We start from the raw sequence: 22,242 nt of genomic DNA, 5'->3' as shown, positions 1-22,242 counted from the left end.
TGGTGATTCCCACACCAACCTCCAGGAAAGAAGTGTAAACAAAAAATGCGATCCATAGCTGCTTCCAGCCAGGGAAATGTAACCTGCCTGCCTTTGGGAACCACTACCCCAACTTCCAAGAAAATGGGTATGATGCCAAACTAGAGACATGTCATCAGGTTTCATTCAATTATTTTCCCAAACAGTTTTGATAACATTTCCTGAAAGGCATGACACAACAGGCAGAATATTATTCACACCAAGTCGCTCTCTTTTCACAACTTAAACATTTATAATATTTACTTCCAGCATAAAATGGTGGAACTTTTAAAAACAGATTTCTTTTATGGAAAGACCATCTGTTTGCAAATTTCTAAACAGAAGATAATCTTCTTGCATTGCTACTCGTGATTGCCTGAAGCTAGCTGGAGCCATGGACAGCTCTAATAAATAAATAAATAAAGCACAAGCAATCAGAAAAAAAGCTCTAACTACTTCAAATCACTGTAGTTGAAAAGCAGGCTGAGAAGTTCAAAGAAACTATCAAAAATTTCACAATGATACTATTGTAAAGAAGGCAGCAAGTAGCAGAGATGTCCAAATCTACTCAGTAAGCAGCACCACAACATAGTAAAAGTCACCATAAATTATTCATATTCTGACAAAACCTGTAAAACTGGGAATTGTGGTATCCCTGAAGGAGTCAGGAATATAAAAAATCTTCTGCTTAAGTACAATTTTGTTAACAGTCATCAGTGATGGGAGCAACCACAGAAGTAGTACATGACATTTTAATGGACATTTCATAACAGTCTAAGCATTTTAAAGTTTGTGACCAAAGCTCTTTAATGCAATGTATGCATTCAAAAAAGAGAGCAGTTATTGACCACAGTTAATTGCCCCAAGCTTAAATTTGATACACAGTCTGCTACTTGTCATTGAAGAAAGTAGCTCATACATGTGACCAACTAAGCTAATTCAGTATTTTTATATAATAGGTAATTTATAAATATATAATCTCAATCAGACACATATCCTTTTATACGGTGATTTAATGTACTTAGAAATTCTCCTGTCACCCCTCTCAAACAGGATGTGCCCTTCAAGACTGCAGTGCCCTGTTCTAAAATGCAATACTAAACAGTAATTGAAAGACTGTAAATACAAATTGCAAAAAAACCAAAATAAAGCCTCACATACAGAGCCAAGAGCAGACTCCTGCAAAAGCCTGAGTGAAGGCCTGCAGTTTGTTAACTCACAGACTGCATACATAAAAGCACACACACAATATGCAATACATAATATATGCATACAGAGGGATAACAAAATATTCCCAAATGCTCAGCAGCAACTGCTGCCACTATTAACAAGTTCTTGACAATCTAAAGCAAAATGTGCTCATTCTTCTATAACATAAGCAGGTTTTCTATGAAGAAGTAAAATCCCACATCCCAGTGCCACTGGGTGCCAGGTCCAGCGGCCCATGCCTGGCTCACACTGTGCCAACAGGTGACACCTCCTTACCCCAGCCCTCCCCACCTGCCCACAGCAGCCCTGCAGCCACGCAGCAAGGTGGGCAGCCTCTGCTGCTGCATTTGCCACGCTCCACAGAGGAGTTTAAAAATTGTGGGCCCATTTAGGTAGGAACAATACCACACTGTGTGCCTCTAATTACTGGTGTCCACTCAGGATCCTTAGAGACAGCGTTTCAGCCGTGGCTACTCAGCAACGCGTTCTCTCCACAACTATACTTCTAATTCCTGCTCTGTTCATTTTAATGCATTATTGTTTCCAAATACAATGCTTCAAATTGCAAATTATTTCTGGCTCAAGGGCTGATTATGAGAAACACTAGCACTTCTGCCTCTGTGTGAATAACTCTGATAATAATGAGTGATTGATTGAGCTCCAAGAAGTCCAAATGATGAGAAGGGTCAATTTGAACATTTTTATTAGCTTCTTTTGTTAAATCTAACACTTTTCCAGGCCAGAGACAAATACTGCATTTGGTTACCATGATTTTTTTGCAGCCCTCCCTACAGAAGTACAATTTAGAAAATGGGTACTGGTCTAAAGGCAGATCTTATAAGAAATGCTAATGAAACATAAAAACCCACCCATTTTACTGGCACTCAAGAGATGGCCAAAGAAAAAGAGAATGAAAAGAAAAAGTTGCAAAGGAAATTTGCTTCAAGACTTTTCTGCCAGAAAAGGGAAAAAAAAATCCCTCAGTAATACTAAGAGGCATCACAGCTCCACTTCGCAACCAAAACACTTTGCTTAATAGGCCTGCTGTAGGTAAAGATGAGCTACAACATGAAAATCACAAAAAATGCTCACTAAGCACATGCAACAGCAGAGAAATTAGGACAAAAATGTAGTAAACAAGCTAGCTAGACCAGGAAATTGCAGTTACATTATTCCAAGAACTTAAGTCTTGCAGTCATGCAATTAAACCGTATAAAATCAGCAAAAGTTAACTTAGACACACAAAAAGTTAATCAAACTAGCTGCAGTTCATCCAGAACCTTCCAAAGATTTAATTTTCCCTACAGATCTCATTACCTAGAAATGTTAATACATGAACCAGCACTTTTTCTCTCAGTTACTAGAGATCTTTGTTGATGCATACTTCCTAGAAAATAACCTCTGCAGGGTAAATTAAGCAATAGGTGATGTCTCTGGATCTTTAGCCTCATTCACATATCCACACTTACAGAAGGTAGAGAAGCCACAGAAAATTTCTAGCAGAAGACCACAGTCAACATTGTAGGACCTGTGGGGCAAGTCTGAACAAAATATTCTTAAAAGCTGACAAGTGTGCAGCTGTCACTCTCTTCTCTACAACACCAAAAATCAATTCCCCTCACTGAACCATAGCACCCTAGTGCTGATGGCTGTGGGTTACAGTTTAGGGCCTCCTGTCCCATTCTGGGTTTCACAGTGCCACTCAAGTCTCCTTGTGGCTAAAAATAAAGTCTAATTCTATAATCAAATTAATAATGCCAAGAGGACACCTTTACAAGGTACCCTAGAACACAATTCATTTGAATGCTCTTGAAGTCTTCAAGACCAGGATGGATGGGATTTTGATATTCCCACTCAGGAAGGGTTCTATTAGAACTAGATGATGGTCTTAAAGTTCCAACTTTAACCATTCTGTGATTCTATGAATCCACATTATCATAGAAAGCAGAGAGCAAAAAGTAACAGGCACATTATTTTGAAAGCTTGCTACAAAGATAGGGAGGGCTATGGCACAGGGACTCAGCCTGAGCCAAGGCTCTGGGTACTAAATATTAATATGTCACTGCTGGCTCCACATACCTCTGTCTCTTCTATCAGCTGATATACCCTGCAGCAGGAAAACTTAGTTTCCACATGTTGCATCTTCTGGGTGGAGAATGAAGAGCAAGGCTTTGCACTGCAGCAGCAGCACCAGAACATCCATCTCTGGAGCAGACGCAGCAAGACTCAGGTGGATCTTTGCTGGGACAGCAGGTCCCTGCAGCAGCTGCTTCCAGGGCTTGCCCAGAGCTACCTGGAGCCCAGGAGATGCCTGGCATCCTGTAGCTGCCAGCAGTCAGAGCCTGAGTTGTCTTCATGGTAAGAATTTGAAAGCAGTTGAAATAACTATATCAATAGTGATTTACACTGCTGATTATTTTAGGGCCAAGCTGGGAGCTGAGATTTTTTCAGATTCAAAAGATGTACAAAGCAGGACTTGCTCAGGACTAATTACAGGCAAGAGATGTGGGGTGGTGAGTTGGGGTGGCTTGTTTCTTCATTTTGTTTCTTTTTTTTTTTTTTCCAACCCATATAAATAAGCTCCTAGCACAGAAAATCTCAGACCTGGACCAGCCCCATGCACACTGACATTTTTGTTCTCATTTCTACATGCTCAGGCACTATAGGAAGCAAATGACTAGGCCTGCATTTATTTAGAAACCCAGAGAGATGATGTTTAAAATAAACCCAGACTTGACTTCAAAGATATCTGGCTCTTGAGATGTTCTTGAAATGATAACAGCTCTGCTCAGGCTCAGAGTTGCACACAGTATACAGCAATTATCACTGCCATTTCACTATTTCTTCTGAATATATAGCCTAAAATAAATCTTGAAAAAAACCCCAACAATGAAAATGGCACTGATTCTCCACATTTCCTTTAACTTACACAAGCAGTTTTCTTCCTTTGGGGTTATAAAAGGCAAATAGAACTAGCAAAGTATTTGGAGCTCTACAGATGATACCAGGAATCCTAATGGTTACAGATTTTAATATTGTAGGTATCATTACCTGCTCAGCAACATCAGAGAAAAGAAATACTTTAATTGTCACACTACATCTGAAACTCCTGCTTGTGCCAGCATGTTGTGCTCTGAATTTCAGGATTTTAGCACTATGTGCTAAAGACAATGATAGCATCTATAACAACATTGTGAAATATTTGAGATTTATTTGTGGTATGCTGCTGTTGAAATGTGTAACAGCAGTTCAGCTTGCATGCTAAACACACCTGGTGTTGAATATGCTAGAGGCACTTGCAATTGGTATAAAAATATACTACTTTATTACTGTGGTACTGAAAATTGCTGATAAAGGTAAGATTCTAGATGCATTTTTGTTTTTTAATCTTCTTTTTCAGATCCTTTAAAGCTAATCCATAAACTTTGTCACTGATTAGACATTTTTTTACCAAGCACTACTTATAACAGCATAGCACGAAAAAGGAAACTACATACATTTCCAGTGATTCATCTCTCCAACATCCATCCAGCATTCATCCACCTTCAAAGTACACTCAACACCAGTATCTGGGAGCTCTAGCATATGTTTTTAGCATACATATATTCCATATTTATATAATGCAGGAAACATTATGACATCAAAACCCCTGGAGACAGTAGCATGGACAAGGTACTACCCTAGTTTTAAAATGAGAAAATAGTTCCTCTTGAAAGTTTAAGCAGCTTGCTAAACTCCAAGAGTTTTTGTACTGCAAGCCCAAAAAATATTAGGACTAATTATGCAGATTTCATTGACAAAGCTAAATTTGCAAAGTTAATAATCAGTTAATATTGTCTGGACTAGTTATTTATAACAGAGAATTTCTCTACCAATACAGCATTTCCAACATACTTTAACATGACCTATAAACTCTTTAAAACAGCCTATCAGTAGTAGGCTGTTATATTTATTGAAACGAGTCAAGTTCAACAAGTAGTTTCATGAAACTATACTATGTTCTTTTTCCTTTTTGGACTTGGAGCTACAAGACTGATAGCAACAAAGTTCTTAAAAAAGTGTTAACATTCATAGAAACTAAGAATGTATCTTCTGCAAAAGCAAACATTTCAAAATTTACTGTTAACCACATCATCAGCTAGACCAAACATACACTATAAAACCAGTTCTTGAATTCATTCCAGTAGGGTCTATTTTATAAACATCTACAGCCCTTTCTTTCACTTCTGCTTATTGTAAGTTTGCCCAGAAGTGGTAAAATTTAATACACAGTGGAACACTACATTAACTACTGAAATGTTATTGCACATCAAAAAGGTTTACTGCTACTTTGTAAACATGCTTACCTGAGTGCCATAAAATGCTGACATAATGAGCCAGATCTACTGCAGTGCACTGCAATCAGGCCTGGGCACTTGAAATGCAAAAGCAGCTCCTTGATAAAAAAGTCATTTACACAATCTCTAAGAGACATTTCTGTATATGGCATACCTCAAATTTTGTAGTATTTTGGAATTAGGTAAATATACCCCAAATGATCAGTAACAGGACAAATTGCCCAGAACAGAATATGTGCACACATTGTATTTTGTACTTGAGCACAAAGGCAGTGTCTCAAGAAACCCCTGAGCTACAGATCCCTGAAGCCCTGGGAACACCTGGTCACCCAGTTCTGGTATCCCAGCCTTGGGAGCTACAACTGCTCAGTGTCCAAGTACTGGGATACAGGGAATTCCTGGGTGTCATTTAACTCTTGTGTGACCAAATTCTTATACTTTGACATTAAATCCTAAGGAATCAGCCAAACATGAGTGGAATTAAAAAGAACTCTTTCTCCCCCTTCAAAAGTAAAATAAACTTCCTCCTTTTGTGACTGGCTGAACTACAAATGCCTGAGGTTTTACTTGATATATGTACTTTGGGATGAAAATGGAAAATATCAGCATTAATGCAACACTAATTTTAGATATTTAACAAAAAACAGGTGACATTTTCTGGTGTAGCACGAAACAGTAGAAAGAAAGATTCCTGTCAACTGTTTCTTCCTCAGTTCCACAGAAAATAATCACCTTTTCTGGCTCAGTGAATCTTATAAGACACTATTACCCCATCAGACAATCAGCTAAGTATCCTAACAGTTGCCAGTCCAAGACAATTTGGAGTAAGATGCTTGGAAACACAATGAAAAAACACCAAAAACCCTCTTTATAGATAAATTATTCCTTAATATTTAGCATGCCATGAATGTAAGGAGTCTCAAATACAGGTATGTTACCTCCTATACTCTTGGGGTCCTGTGAGGGCAGCAGTCCCGGAGGGTAACACAAGGTCCTTTAAAATATCATTTTTTTGCATGAAAATCTTATTGTACATGCACATGTTCTTGATTCATGAGAAGCATAAGTACATGCTGGTTGATTCACATTTTTTGTACCAGCAATTATGCAGTGTCTCTCATTCCTATCTTACCAAGGACAAATACTTTTCACCAGGAGTGTGGTTAAGCATTGGAACAGGTTGCTGAAAGAGGCTGGTGACTCTCCATCCTTGGAGATATTTGAAAATAAACTGGCCATGACACTCAGCTGATGAAAAGTTGAAGCTGGGCTGCTGTGAGGAGGAGATGAACCAAGCAGGAAACCTTTCTTGCTCAAATCACTGAGTGCAGTACTTTGGATATCTCTTCAGTTCCTTATGATTATTTTTCTTTCCTCTAGAAGTCATCAACAGATTCAAAGTGGGGGAAATACAACTTCTATACCCCATTGTCACTGTGTTTCTAGTATTTCCCTCTCTCTTATTCTTTCTCCAGAACTTGTGTTCCTCTTAGTTTTTCCTGAAGCAACAATTTAAAAGCCTAAATAAGGCCTCTGAAAGCCTTATACCTACTATTTTCCTACTGCATTCAGGGAAACACAGGTGCTCACCAACTACTTCTGTGCCAGTGTATTCTATTCCAGAAATTATACACTGCCTTAATCCCATTTTGCCATTTTCACTGAAGGGTTGCATAATTATGTCTTCAATGACTATTTCTTTGCACAATAGTAGGACAAGTTAACATCTAAACAGGAGGCATCAGCCTGCCAACACAGCACAAATACAAATCATTGCTCCTGGGGACTGAAAGTGGTAAATTGGAGGTTTGCCTTTTAGAAAAGGATCAGCTGTCCTGCAGCTGCCAACTTCAGTACCTTAAGAAAATGTGACTTAACCACCTATGTCATCCCAGATAAAAAACTATATTGAGTTGCATTCATTTTCCTCTAAGTCAACATTCCTATTCCTGTTTTTAAAAAGGATTTTCAAAGATGAGTCTGCTTTAAAAACATAATCTACAGCATCCACAATATATACCAATGTACAGGTACTATCAGTAGTGACTTAAACCTCTAAAGAAGCTTTCCAAGAGATAACAAAACAAATGTCATTAACAGGGCTTTTCACCTAGCAAATAATTCATGTATCAAGACAGTATTTATTTATGATGCTTCATTATGGACTAGGGCACTGCCTATTTAGTCTTCAATTATCACATGAGGTGGAAGAAAAACTCCTATTTCTATATGAGCTTAAACTGAAATTGACTTTGAATCCCTGAACTGTCAACAAATTCTTCCCTGAAAAGGCTGGCTTTGCAGAGATTATAAAGAAGGTGTCATCCTTGACACTTGTGTTCTATATTCATCCAGCAGGCCTGGAAGAGAAGTGTGCAGAACGCCGGGCAGGATGGTGGGGGGCTCAGCTGTCACCCTGCCTGCCTCCCTCGCTTGCTTTGCAGGCAAAGACAGTGCTGAAGGTGTCAAAGGTTCTCTATTTAAAGTCGCTGACAAGCAAAGGAAGAACACTGGGAGAATATGTTAGCAGCCACTATGAACTCATCTCTAGTAACAAGTCATCCTGACACTTACTTCTGGATGTTAGAAACAAGAGCCCTGATTCTATTGAAATTTAAAAAGAAAAACCAAAACAACCAAACCCCCATACACTATACCATCATCAGATTTATAAGTTCAAGATTTACTCTGGGAAAATCCAGAGTAAAGAACACACAGAGCAAAATCCCTGCTTTCTGTCAGAGTGACAAACCAGAAAGCCACACGCGATTATGTTAATCTCCCACTTCAAATCTCCCTTGCACAATTGCATACCACTGCTTTCTGTGTTTCGTTTAAAAGTCATAGAGTTTACTAACCACTTAATGAAGCTGCATTCCTTAAATCCCTGACAGATTATGTGAACTTGTTTGGTTCAGAAACATAAATTTGCCATTCCACTAGCCCCTGCCCCAATGACATCTTAGTCTAAAGCGGGTGTGCTCGGGGCTGCAAGCAATGAAACACACTTCTCCTCAAAGCAACTGCCTCCATCCAGCAGCAGGCAGAAATGCACAGAGAAAGCAAGGAGCACTGCTTATCTTTCCAAAAAAGAAAAGTTATTTCCAACCAAGCTTATCTCTTTCAGTCCCTTATTTAGTTTTAATTGGAAAGAAGTAAGTGTAGAATATGAAAATGCTTTGAAAGACCCTTGTAAGAGTCCTGGGTAATCGGCTGCATCAAAGATGACAATTTGCTGCATGGCTGATTTGATTTGAAAGGCTCTTCTGATGCTGTGTGTCCCAATGGCCAGCTGAAACTTTGAAAATGGATTGGGACAAAGTAGCCCAGAGGAGCACAGAAAAGGTGCATCAACAGTGTCCAACTTGCCGAGAGGATGAGGTCGGTGCTCCTCCTCTAAAGTGAAAGGATATCCTGCTTAGACCTGCATCCAGGATTACAGTAAACCATGCATTTTCTAGCTGGTGGCAGAAGGGAGGAAGCAGATGTGGACTTAATGACAGTTGTGCCAGCTGGCTTGTAATAGCAGCAGGCAAAAACCAGAGCACAAATGACCCCAGATTCCATTTACCTGACCAACGACCCAGCTCAGCGTTTCTGATGGAAGTCTCAGCACAAGCAGCACAAGCTGGAGGCAGCGTTCTCATTATGAGCATTAGCAAAAACAGGCACAACTCAGTGTGCACACAATGAGCTTCCAAGTTTGAAATGATGCAGCTGATGGGTGTTTAAGCACCAACCTCCTCCTCTGTGTTCCAAGGCTCAAGATTTATCGTGTTTTATTCCATGAGCACTCAAGAAAAAAAACCCTCTAACTTTCAGAGCTCATTCTCATGTTTTCTATTAAGGCCATATATCAGTAAGTGTCATTCACCAATACAAAGTCCTATTAGTCATGCTTCCAAGGAAAATGTCATTATTGCTGCATCTTAAGCTACTGAATGATAGAAATCAGACCACAGATTTTGTTTTATCAAGTTCGAAGTATTTGCCAGTCCTGCTGATTAGGATATAATTCAACAGTATTTTACACAACTCTGACATGTTTTAGTTATTGTGCTCAGTTAAAAGTCTGAAGATTGCTATTAAATGAAAGAGAAAGAAGGTTATTACCAAATCAGTGGTATAACCTTTGTGAGTTGCTTTTCATCTCCTCACAGACATTACAATGAGAAAACTTAAATGAAAACCAGAATAGGCAATACAAGGAAGTCATGTAACAAGCAACAGTAATCCACATAGGTTATTCTCCCAAATGCCTAGTCAGTGGTCTCAGATAGCTCATGTGGTTGAAATGTGTAATACAGATCTACAAATAGTATGTTTATAAATCTGGACATGTCCAGTGCGCCTTGGAAACAGCTGTGTGGGGGGATAAAACCAGCCAGCAGTATATCTGATTTCAGCTAAACAAGGTTGCAAACTGAATTATCTAATTCCTCTCATAGAACTGGAAGATGCAACACTGCAAGGCTCACAGTAATCATTTTAAATGTAATTAAATCCAATTAGGATTAGATTTTAATGGTAATCTGGGGATATTACATTTGCATTGGTTATTCAGTGCATTGATTTACCCACCTATGTGCTACAACACTTAAAATGGGAATTAAGGATCACCATATGTTATGACTTTACATCTCCATCAATATTACAGGCCAGATCTTAAAATGTGCAACCTCCAATACAAAAAACATTTATGCATATGATTAATTTTGAGCATACAGTCTGGCTCTGTGAAGCTCAATACACAGTGCTTATGTTCTCCATAAAAGACTCCAGCAAAGTCAGGTTTATGTGTGACTCAGGTACTAATTCCTATGGTAGAAAATTTATTTACTTAATATAACATATTTATCCACAGATGCTTCAAACTACATTACCTCCATTCCATAAATGACCCCCAAAACTGATGCAGATATTTCTTGATGAAACCCAAGATTAAGACACAAGTCATATTCCCCATCTTTTGTTCTCATCATCTGCTCCCCACACAAATCTAAACATACCCTATGAATTTTCAAAGCCATTTTTCTCCAATCATATCAAGGGTTAATTGTTTCAGTAGATTTAGGGGTTTTTTATCAGGCAATGACTGTCCCCAGATATTTTTAGCAAGACATGACTAGCTAGCTTAGTCTCCCTACTATTCCCTTTCCTGCCTTTGGAAACCCAGAGCTGCTTCTTTCTCCTCATTATTCTCGATGTCTTGGAAGTTCATTTTCACCTAAAGATGTTATTCCTCAGACATATCCTGTCCTGAGATTGACCACTTGCTGGACATATTTTACATCATCAGTTCAGTCACCCATTTAACAACCGTATCCAAGCTTGCACACTGGGAAGAAGCATGAATTAAGTAAAGGGACTGTAAGTGATCAGCAGCACCACAGCAGATGTGTCATTTCATCATCATCCAAAATCTTCATATGTAACATCTCAAATCTTCCTCTCTCATATCCTCTGGGGATCCACTTTCATAGAAATACTCTGTACACAATAGGGGCAAAAGGAAGAGGAAAAATGCACCATATACCGTTTTTCTCTCTCAGGAGAGGAATGTCAAAGAATTGCACAACACAGAGACACATTAAATTAATGTGCATCTACCAGCACTAATTACAGGCACACTCTTTGAAACTGTGAAGACTCTTTCTTAAGGCAGCACTATAATAACTTCTTCAACTAGTGATTGGTGTTGTCAGGTTAATTTTTATCAAGAAACAAAATCTCTACTTAAAAATAAAATCAGACTCAAAATGAGTAAACATATTTCATATTGCATTTGGAGAAGCATACAGATTTTTATAAACTTCTGATGTCAATACATATATTCAATGAAGGCTTCTCAGCAGTGAGAAAAAAAGCTAGCAGAACTTCATTTCAGCTTCCCAAAAGCTATTTGCTCAGCTGGCAGTGGCCATCCAGGCACCCTCTGACTGAAGAAGGAGGAACTGCACAGCATTTCACAAGCCACAGGATCTGGCACATGATCCTCCTGAAAGGCTAAGACAAGAATGATTCCAATACTCAGATAAAACAAACAGATTCAGGTTTAAGCAAAGCACCTGCCTCTCCTCCAATAGACCAATATTTCTGCTCAACACTTTTCTAGGCTAACTTCGTCCTATTTTCATTTGTGAGAAGAATTCTCAGCCAAATGGCACAGTTAAATAATCCATTGTGTCCTGAAGTGTCAGCTTGAAACACATATATGCTCAGGCAGATTTATGTCACAGTCAGAAGGTGAACTTCCAGCTTGTCCACAGCCCAATGCCAGCAAAGGTCTCTAGAAATACCAGGAGCTGTGTGTGCCAGAGCCACACAGTTTTGCAGTTTGCAGCTCTACACCAAGATTCTGTCAATCCTCTTTACTACAAGCAGCAAAACAATGGAGGTGTTTAGAAGATTTACTTATGATTTTGACTTCTTGTCTGAGTCATCCAGGGATTTCTTGGAAATGATGACTAGATGCTGAAGGATAAAGGTAACTTAGGGTTCTCTAGTGAGACTTTCCATCTCACAGTAGAGTTTAATGAAGATTCCAGCAGTAAATCCTAAGATTTTTACTGAACACAAGGAGACTTATTTTTATACATCACACAGACTCTTCTTTATGAGATGCCAGTTTGCATACAGGTAATGAAAAGCCCTTTGGCTAAATACAGACATACTTTTTGGAATAAAGTGTCAGTTAATAGCAACTTCATCCCACAAGTGTTTTTGACCATACAACCTAATGAAGAAATATTTTTTAAAAATTAGAGCACTGAAAAAGAATAAAAAAGTGAAAAAGGAGAAAAGAAAAAGAATAACAAATAAATTACAACGTTGTGCAGAACTAAAACATCCAATTATGCTTTGATCCTGGTTTGAATTTTAAATGTTACTGTCATCATTATTTTCTATCACACAACTTCTTTCAGTGATTATTTGATATCTATGATATATGTCAAATGTACAGAAAAACAAAACATGTTATAGGTAGAAGTAGTAGCTTATTTTGCAGACATAACAAAGCCCTTCTCTCAAACATTATTGAGAAGCCTGTCAACAAAGCAAATCAAGCACCAAGTGGAAATGAGACATAATGCTTAATTCTCTCAATCAGCATTTTCTTCCTTGCCAGGAACACCTCTCTTGTGTGGGCTGACAAGGTGCAAGCTAATTTACAGATCCAGGAGGAGCCAGCCATATCCAGATAGCACAGCTCTCACATTAATTAAGCAGAGACTGAAAAGTAAAGTTCACTCAGAAATGGTAGTGAAGGAAAAAAACCTCAAGAAAATGTTGACTGTTATGAAGAGCAAACAACAAAGCATTGGATCATCCTATCACTCAAATTAGTGTTGTTTCCAAATTAGACATTTCAGAAGTGTTCTATCAAGCACACAGAAAAGGTTACCTTGCCTAGCCCATGGAGCTGCCCAAGTTTTCTAGATGCTGTAAAAACTTTGTGACTGAACTCACAAGACAACACTCAAAGTATCCAAGATGCTACTACTCAGAGCCTATAGGATTTATCATGCATATTGTGCCTCAATTTTACCTGGCATTTCTGCTGTTTAAAAATGACAGAGTGCAGAAAAGAACCAGTCAGCATTTCACATCTCCTGCCTTCCACACTCTGCCAGAGTGGGGTGCCATGCCCTGCTCCAGGCTTGAACTGAGGCAGGCAAATATCCACAGGATAAGGGCATCCCCATGGGCTTTGCAGGCTGAAGGACTCCCTTCCTACCTGACATGTGGGACAATCTCCTACAATTCTTCTTCTGTTCTATGGCATACACTGTCTAAGAGCCTGCTATTATTTAGTGTTTCCTAAAGCAGATTTCAAAACAATATTTTCAAATTAACTACTTTTTTTCCTAATTAACCACTTTTTCTACTTATTACTCTCATAATATCATTCTCAGTCACAGAACAGTTCTCAAGAACCTGTGCAGTTACAACACGTTAAACTAATATTTTACAGGATAAAGAAAGCAATGGGATGAAAGTTAACTGAAACTCCTCTTATACACTTTCAGAGTAGAATCATTAATAAATAATTAAAATAATACCAGTACCTCACTTTAAAACTAAATAACAAAACAAACACTTTTTAATAATGCTTTTTCTTCGAAACGTGTTTATTTACTCTAGCTGGCTAAAAGAAGGACTGGTTTTCTTGCTCTCTCACCCCTTTCCACAAGTGATCAAAGATGTTTGTCATGTTACAACATTTACCCACAACAGCAGGGTGTACCTCAGCAGTGTGCTCCTTTCTGCTCACTCATGTCTACTGGACAGATGACTCCTTTAAAAAGAACTCAGTGTTTGGTAAATCAGGTCTTTCACTGACCCGTTCTCTATGGATTCTCAGAGCACACAACCTTAGATCCTGTCTTCCTCGAGAGAAGCACGCTGTTTCTCAGTCTCAAACTGATTAATCTCTTTCACATCCTGCCTTCATGATACCAATAGTCTTAATAGTAAAGCAAAGAAAAACATTCATTTAGCAACACATAAGCTTTGGGTACAGCATTAAAGGGGAAAAATAAAACAAAATCCCCAATGTTTTGAGTTGTCAAAGGATATGTGCCTTAGACATCACCAAAGACTCTGTCAAAACCAAGCAGTCCATGGCTTAAAATTACTTTTTTCTTTGCCTTTCTTTTCCTTTGGCCTGCCAGCCATCTCCTTCTCTTTCATTCTGAGCTGCTTCTCCTTTATGACACCATCCATAGACTCAAAAATTGAGAGATCAGCCTATATACACTGTGTATGGAATTGCATAGTAAAATACGGCCTCAGCAAGAATTTACAATAATGACTAATTAGAAAAACAAACTTCTTTTTATAATTCATTCTACATTTGATTGCAAAGTACCTACCTGAACATGTCTCCTAAGCCCTTCAGCATTCCTTTCTTTGCCTTAATTTTATCCTTCTCTTTATCTCGATCTTTCTTCTTTTCCTTTCCAGTTTTTTTTCTGTCACCTTTATCTTGGCTTCCATTCATGTGTCTCTCTAATGAGTGGGATGGCTGATCACTTGCTGTGGACACAGATTCTCTCCCAGATCTTGAGCTCTCCTCTGTGTCTTCCTCCACTGAAAGCACATATTAAGAAACATCAGTGACATAAGAACAAACAAAAAGGGCAGATTTTTGGTATATTCCATAACATATTTTGAAGCAGGATATTTGCAAAACCACAATAAACTCTTTTTTTAAAAAATCATTATCTGCTTACATGGTTTTCCAAGAGTGTTCATTAGAAGTATTAAACTCATAAAAGCAAGGAATTCACCTTTGCAGACCATTCTGCAAAACACAATTTGCACTTTATGGGTACTCTGGATAAGGTATGGATTAATAAAGAGAATTAGCAAAGTGATAGTAATTGGTCCATTTTGTTTCAGTATCTAAATCAGTTGAGGAGAGATTTAGAAATATCTGCAAGAAGTAACAACACCAGTGCAGCATGCCTTGTCCATAAATTCTAAGTTATATTCTCATAAAAATATGAAAGTCATTAGGGAGTGTTAAACCTCAATGCAAGCCATAATAGGCTTTTTTCCTTCTGCAAGTAACATAATAGTTTTGTTATGCTTCTTCATTTCCTGGAGCCATTTAGAACACATCAGGCACCATGATTGTTATTTTTGGTGTTATTCTTGGTTGAGATGGGGCAGCCTGGGAGGTTGAGGTGGGGAGATTTCATCCAGTGGAACAAGTAAAATACTTTAAGGGCAGATAAAATGTTCCTTCTCTGTTTCTAATCCAAGACCAGGAGTCCTAAAGCACAACCAAGGTTAGATTTAACAGCCCACATGTAGTTCAGAAAGTTTGAAAGAAAAATTTCTAAAAGAACAAAATCCACTGAAAACCTGAAAACTGCTTCAGTAGTTTAGTAAGAAAGAAATAAAACACTTCAAGCTGGTGGGTCAGAACACTGCACTGCATGCCCTGTGAAGCTGGGACTTTCCATGAGTTCTAACATTTTATATCATCACATTTAAGTAGGGCTCCAACCATCTCCCAGCTTTCCAACAGACTGCACAAAGCAGCAATTAGGATCACAGATGCATACTTAGTGTTGCCTCCTGTAGCTCCAATGAATACAAAGGCTCCAAACAACTTTTGGCAGTATAATTTGAAAAAAACACAGTCTTGCCTTATATATTCACAGTCTATGGAAAAGAAAGAGAATTTTTGTACTCAATAAGATTTTGAAATGGTCATGGCTTATAGAAGGAAGAAAATGTTTTTTAGTTTCACCTATGTTTATTACTTCTTAATATTATTCTGCTAATATTGTTCAAGATCTCAGCACCACTTTTACAGCCAACAGAAGAGTGTAATTCTTGAGAAATTTCTCATCTGTAGACTACTGTAGAATATAAACTTGCTTTTCTTAGTCATCATTCATCTTCACCTTGCAAGTAAATCATTGAACCTGAAAAGTCTACAAATCACTGACAGAAAGCCATTCAATATAATGTCTTCTCTCTCTCAGAAACTTGCTTGCAAAATACTCTTTATTCCTTAATATTACAATCCATAGACATGTCCAATAGACTTTGCACTTAATCACCAAATATCAAGTTTTCTATAAATATTCTCCAGCCCTGGACGATCACACAGATATATTTCAAGAAAAATATACCAGGCCAGATACATCTCAACATTAGTAACTGTTTTTGAATCTTAACTAGCACTCTCAAGTCCAAACCACCAGAGTGGCCAGGCCTTGGCATTTAATTCAGGACTGCTATGAGTAAAGCAGATGATACAGGAGCTTCTCAATGTAGATACAGTTTTAATATCTATGGTATGGTATTTTAGGAAATGAATAGGTCCTATACATGCCTCTGTACTAGCTGTTCTTGTACTTTTTTTGGTCCCAGCGCTTCTTAATCAGTGTCTGGAATGATATTTACTTATTATTAAAAGAATTGTGGAAAAACACTTTGGAATAGAAATGTTAATTTTTTACATGTTAATTTATAGCTACAATCTGTTCTAACTAGACATTTAAAAGACTGTACTTGCAAACGAATATAATTAGCAAAAAAAAAAAAAAAGTATGAAATTTCTGACAAATTTTGAGATCAACTGTTTACTTGGAACTTTACTGCTAGAATTTTAAAGATGAATCAGTTTTGACCTAAGTTTGTTCATACTCACATAACAATATATTAAATAAATCATAAATATATATATATAAATATATATATATCTATAGTTTACTGTGCTATGCTGAGTTGCAGAACAACTTGTCATAACAGTGTGTTGTGGTGTTTAGGAAGGGAACTGCCCAGTTTGGTGCTCCTACTCAGACTCTCCAAAACATGTGCCACCCACCCACTCCCCTTCCCTTCCCCTTTGCCCCTGCAGCAGGATGGAGAGGACAGCTGGAGGCACAAAAGGTAAAGATCACAGGCTGAGATGAGAACAATTTACTGGAAACAGCAATGAGATAAGAAAAACAACAGTAACAGCAACACCATGAATAAAAGAGCGCACAAGGAAAGAATGATTGGCACACAAGGAAAGAACGATTGGCACAAAGGAAAGAATGACTGGCACACAAGTTCTCACCCCTGACAACACCTGACTGTTCCGTCCACTACTCTACAGGACCTGATAGGGACCCCTTCCTCTGTCCCTGGAAAATGATGTGAGGTGGTATGGAATAACCTCTGGGTCCTGGCCATAGTCAGCCCTGTCCTGGCCAGAACCAGGACACAAAGCTCCCACTTCCTATTCATTCTGCACATTCCATGAAGAACATTGTCTCCTTTCTGCATTAGTGTTGCAATTAATATTTGTCTATCATACAGTTTGCTTGCAATTAACTCAGTAGCTTAGACTGAGGCCTGTGAACTGGGATGCCTGCTCTCCTGGAGTAAACACTGGTCTCTCCACTGAACTAAATAGATTTCCAGTTTTCTTAAAAGGACCCGACATGAAGAAGCTTGTTTTACTTTTATGCAGTGCAGTCATCCTGCAATTAACATACACATAATTACTAGTGTTTAGAACAAATGCAAATGCTGCTCAATTAAAATTCAAACCCAGGCTACAAATGAAACTTCTAATTTTTGTTATGTTGCAGTAATGACATTAGGTTACTGCAAAACGCAGGATGTATTTGTTTTGGTGCTGTTATTTCCTTTTTTTTCCTGCAACCTCCTGCCTCTCCATTCAGGATGCTGAAGCCAAAAAATTAAATTGGAGTATACTTTAAACATCAATTAAACTGAACACTAGTGTCATTTCATGAACCACACTGCAGTATGGAGAACTACACAAACAGGTATTATGACGCTATTCTCCTAATTAGCCCATAAAATGGAAAAGATGCACATGAGGAATCAAAGCTACTTAATGTGAAACTATTTTGCCACTAAGCTTCTAGGCCTCTTATTGTGATATTTAATACAGCCCTAGATTCCAGCAATTAAGATTCAGCAAAAGATTGGAAAGCTTTGTTGATCTCTCCCAGCCAAAATTCCTTGTTCTTCTTCATGCCACTAAAGATAAACATTTTGCTTCTAGTCAGCTATTTCAAGTATTAAAGAAAAAAAAACTCAAACAAAACAAACAACAACAAAAAAACACTCAAAAAAAAAAAACAAAAAAGGGAAAAATTAACAAAAGCCCCCCCCCCCAAAAGCAGGCAAAATTATCTGTAACAGCTGAACACCCACACCTCTTTCCACAAATGCTCCTTCTTTACAGCCATTAAAGCTCACACACATCTTCTCAAATAATTAAAATGTTACCTCAGATCCAGTCAGTGCCATCTGATTTTAATCCTACACTTAGTAATTTAATAGCACATTGTTCCAAGGATATTTAGAAGAGTCAGCCCCTTTGTCTCATATGCTACCTGTATTCTTTATGGCTTTTGTGTATGGAATGATGACATGTTAGGAACTCCTCTATACAATACATTGCAGTGCTATTATTTGCTAATCCAAAGTGGGTCACTGTCTGGAAGCAAAGAAACACTTCTAGCACTGAAACACTTGGAGAAAGGCAAAAATATTCAAGCAAGACAAATGGATCCAACTTCAAGGGCATCACCAAACTAACCATCAGCATGTCTGCCTGGGTTTTATAACGAGAGAAAGTCACATTCTCATTTCAAACAATTATGGAATAATTAAATACAATTTCAGAAAAACTTAGGCAACGTTGTTATGGCAGCAGTGAGGTATTAGTTACATTAGATCCAGATTGTTAAACTCCTACATATTCATATGTGCCCAAACTTTGTCCAGCTGAAGACACCATTTGGTAAATTCTTTGGAAGCTCAAGTCCATATAAAATTTACACAAAGTGAAGCAGACTGCAGTGCTTTTAGGTTTAATGCAGATACAGTCATTTTCAGGAAGGCAGGTGACATAGGGCTGGGACAGCTCTTAAGCTTCTTCCATCACCACGAGAAGCAAAAATCCTCAAGGACTGAATTCTGTCCAATCATCTTCTTACATTTGCTCTGCTACTCATCTCCTTCTATGAATCTGGCACTTGAAATTTCTGAAATACTTCTTGGATGTTTCATTACCATATGTGGAACAACAAAATGCATAGTTGTACACATACAGCTTGGTCACACTTTGCTCAGCTCTTCTTCACCATATGGGATCTGACAAGCCTTGCTCTTGCTCTCTCATGACAAGAGATGGTTCTTGGTCCATGGTGTGAGACAACTTCATCCAGAGATGAGGGCAAAGACTCACCCCATGACATTTTGATTTCAGTGAGAAGGCTTTGTCTGGTCCCAGCTTCTGCTGGTTTTGGCTGGTAGGGTTATTTTTCTTCACAGTGGCTTTTATGGGGCTGTGTTTTGTATTTGTGCTGAACACAGGATTGATAATATAGAAATGTTTTGTTATTACTGAGCAGGGCTTACACAGAGCCAAGGCCTTTTCTGCTTTTTGTCCAGCCACAGTGGTGAGGAAGCTGAAGATGTGTAGGAGGCTGGGAGGAGACACAGCCAGGACAGGCGGCCCCAGCTGACCAAAGAAGGGATATTCTAGAACACATGGCATCATGTTCAGGATATTAAGTTGAGGGTAGAAGGAGGAAGTTGGGGACATTTGGAGTGATGGTGTTTGTCTTCCCAAGTAACAGCAGACATGATGGAGCCTAGTTCTCCTGGGGATGGCTGAGCACTTGCCTGCCCATGGGTAGCAGTGAATTAATTGTTTTGCTTTGCTTGTCTGTGTGGCTTATGCTTTCCTATGAAGCTGACTATATCTCAATTCACAAGTTTTCCAGCTTTCACCCTTCCAATTCTCTCCCCAGTCCCACTGGTGGGAGAGTGAGCACGCAGCTGCCTGGGGCTGGGCTGCTGCAGGAGTTAAGCCACAACGCCACTGCTCCCATGTGAAGGATCCAAAGGGCTCCAAATATTTCCTTGCTACTCTCCATGCATTGCATCAACAAGCTTAAAAACCCTTACCAGAATCTCATAAACCTATAGTCACCTTGAAAGTGCTTCACAACAACAGCTTTGCTATATTTTTGATCAATTAAAGTTAAACCATCTGTAACTTGTGGATAAACTTCGGATATCTGAAGCCTCAAACCAGGATATTGCTATCAGTGGGCTCACAACAACAAGGCCTTCTATAAAAACATGGTCTGATGTCCCAAAAGAACACAGGCATGCAGTTTGTAAGAATAAGCAGGATCATTACACATTTTTTAACACCTATTCTTCTACCAGCCAGAAATAGATTGACAGCCAGCAGCAGCACACCAGCATTTAGCCTCACTACTGTCTGAAATTGTTATGTGCTGGAAAAGCAAAGCAGAATTAATTCCATCTGTAGGTACCTTTGAGAAAAGTGACTGGCAAAATGATCTCCCTTGTGGCCTCAGAACACTCTTAAAAAGAGGCAGATTAAAAAAAAAAAAGAGGCCAAGAGTATTTTAAAAATGAGTGGTTACAGAAGCAATTTATAAAAGAGTATTAGGGAATGATGCTTATGAAACCAAATTTCTGAAATTAAAAAACTTTAAAAAGAGCAAAAAACGTCTTTTTAAGCCTTCATTAAATTCAGAATAAATACTTTACTACTTCAACCTTCCCATCATCATCTTCATTCATAAACTTCTAACTAGCTGCAGGTTGATTAAAAAAAAAATTCTGCTGGTGTGTGACAAGTTGAAAGTAGTACTACATGAAGGTTAAAAATTCAATGATTTTAATACAACCCCTGATTGAGGTAATTTACCATTCATACTATTTTCATTCAATATGAGTTGTCATTTTACCAGCCCATTCTTACATAGTTCAATAATGATAAGGTTAGCTTTGAAGTGATTCTTTTATGTTAATGACATTTTCCACATGTTGGGTCATACTTCGGGTTAAAGAACTGAAAATGTAAATGAATGCCCATTAGGGTGGGTAATAGCTGATCATTAACTTTATATTTTATTAGATCTGCCAACCTTACTCACTCTAATTAAAGGACAGTGATTTCTTTTTATCCCCCCCAACACTACAAATGTGCTATTTCAAAGTTAGATGCCTATATTTTCATAACATCAATTTAGTGGGTTTGCCTTTCTACCTAATTTTTTTTTCTAGTGTACATTAGTACATTAATTAGCCATTTTACAGAATATTTTCACAGTAACTTAAGTAAACACATTCCCAATAATCTTATTCTCTTATTTCAGAAAGGAAGAAAGCTACAGAGTGCAGCCATCTGTTAAAGCAAATGAAGGGAAAAAGTCTAAATATTGATGAAGTTAGTTCCATTCTTTTAAAATTCTAAAATCATGCTCTGCTACTTTAGTCACTTTCTAAAGGAATTAACCTATGCCATTAACACTCACTATGCAAAACAACAGTATACTTACAAGTTTCCATGCCTTCATCATCATCATCTGCTACAGGTTTATCATAAGATTTGTCTATGGCAGCTCGGAAGCTCTCGTTGCAGCCTCGCCCCCGGATGATGCGCGGCCGTGGGCGGTGGAAGGGAATGTCACCGTTCAGTGTCACCTCAGCCACGGCTGTCTGCAGGCTTTCCAACGAGCTGGATTTCTTCAGACCTAATGAAGGCCCCACATCTCTGGTTGGGGAACCTTAGTGATTTAAAGGGGGAGAAAAAGTAATTAGAATTAGTATTGAGAACGGCATGCTTGATTATGCATATCCATCCTGAAAGTCTTTGGGGACACACTTAACATTATTCACATCATCTCTCAATAATCTGTAGGGAATTCTCCACAGATTTGTTGGTCTCAGAAGCAAATGAGTATGTCAAGTCACAGTCAGTGGAACTGACAATGTTAGCAATGTCTGGCTTTTCAAATCAGTGAAGAGAGACCAACATCCATTACTATTATTTTACACAATTTAAATGATAAAGGGGCTTTAAAAACTTAGCTCATACAAGCAGCACAGATGCATATCTAACGGCATCTAACAAAACAATTAACTATTTTTGGTTCAAGCAGAAAATTTCCTCTGTACTAGCAATTGATGAACAGAGAGCAGATTATGGGCATGACTCCTATCATGTTTAGTGTAAAAAAAAGTCTTGCAAAGTAGCCTGACCTCTGGCTTCAAGGAACATGCTGTTTGTCTGAATTTTAAAGACTTGCATCAAATTGCTAACAACTTCATAATTAAATGCTTCTGAGAAATATCAGCTGAC

The 22,242-nt window shown here is 38.3% G+C and overlaps 1 protein-coding gene across 16 annotated transcripts in view; it reads right to left on the bottom strand.

The window, feature by feature from the left end:
- PARD3 (par-3 family cell polarity regulator) overlaps positions 1-22,242 on the bottom strand; it is a 444,307-nt gene that overhangs the window by 123,779 nt on the left and 298,286 nt on the right. For all 16 annotated transcript variants that reach the window (XM_063148480.1, XM_063148541.1, XM_063148508.1 and 13 more), the window contains 2 exons: positions 21,440-21,667; positions 14,441-14,657 (listed from right to left, as the gene is read on the bottom strand). In XM_063148480.1, coding sequence (XP_063004550.1) covers positions 14,441-14,657; positions 21,440-21,667 — 445 coding nt within the window. The remainder of the gene's footprint in view (positions 1-14,440; positions 14,658-21,439; positions 21,668-22,242) is intronic.

Source organism: Melospiza melodia, chromosome 1 (assembly GCF_035770615.1).
Source record: "Melospiza melodia melodia isolate bMelMel2 chromosome 1, bMelMel2.pri, whole genome shotgun sequence".
Lineage (NCBI taxonomy): Eukaryota > Metazoa > Chordata > Aves > Passeriformes > Passerellidae > Melospiza > Melospiza melodia.
This window is presented reverse-complemented; position numbering and strand designations above follow the sequence as displayed.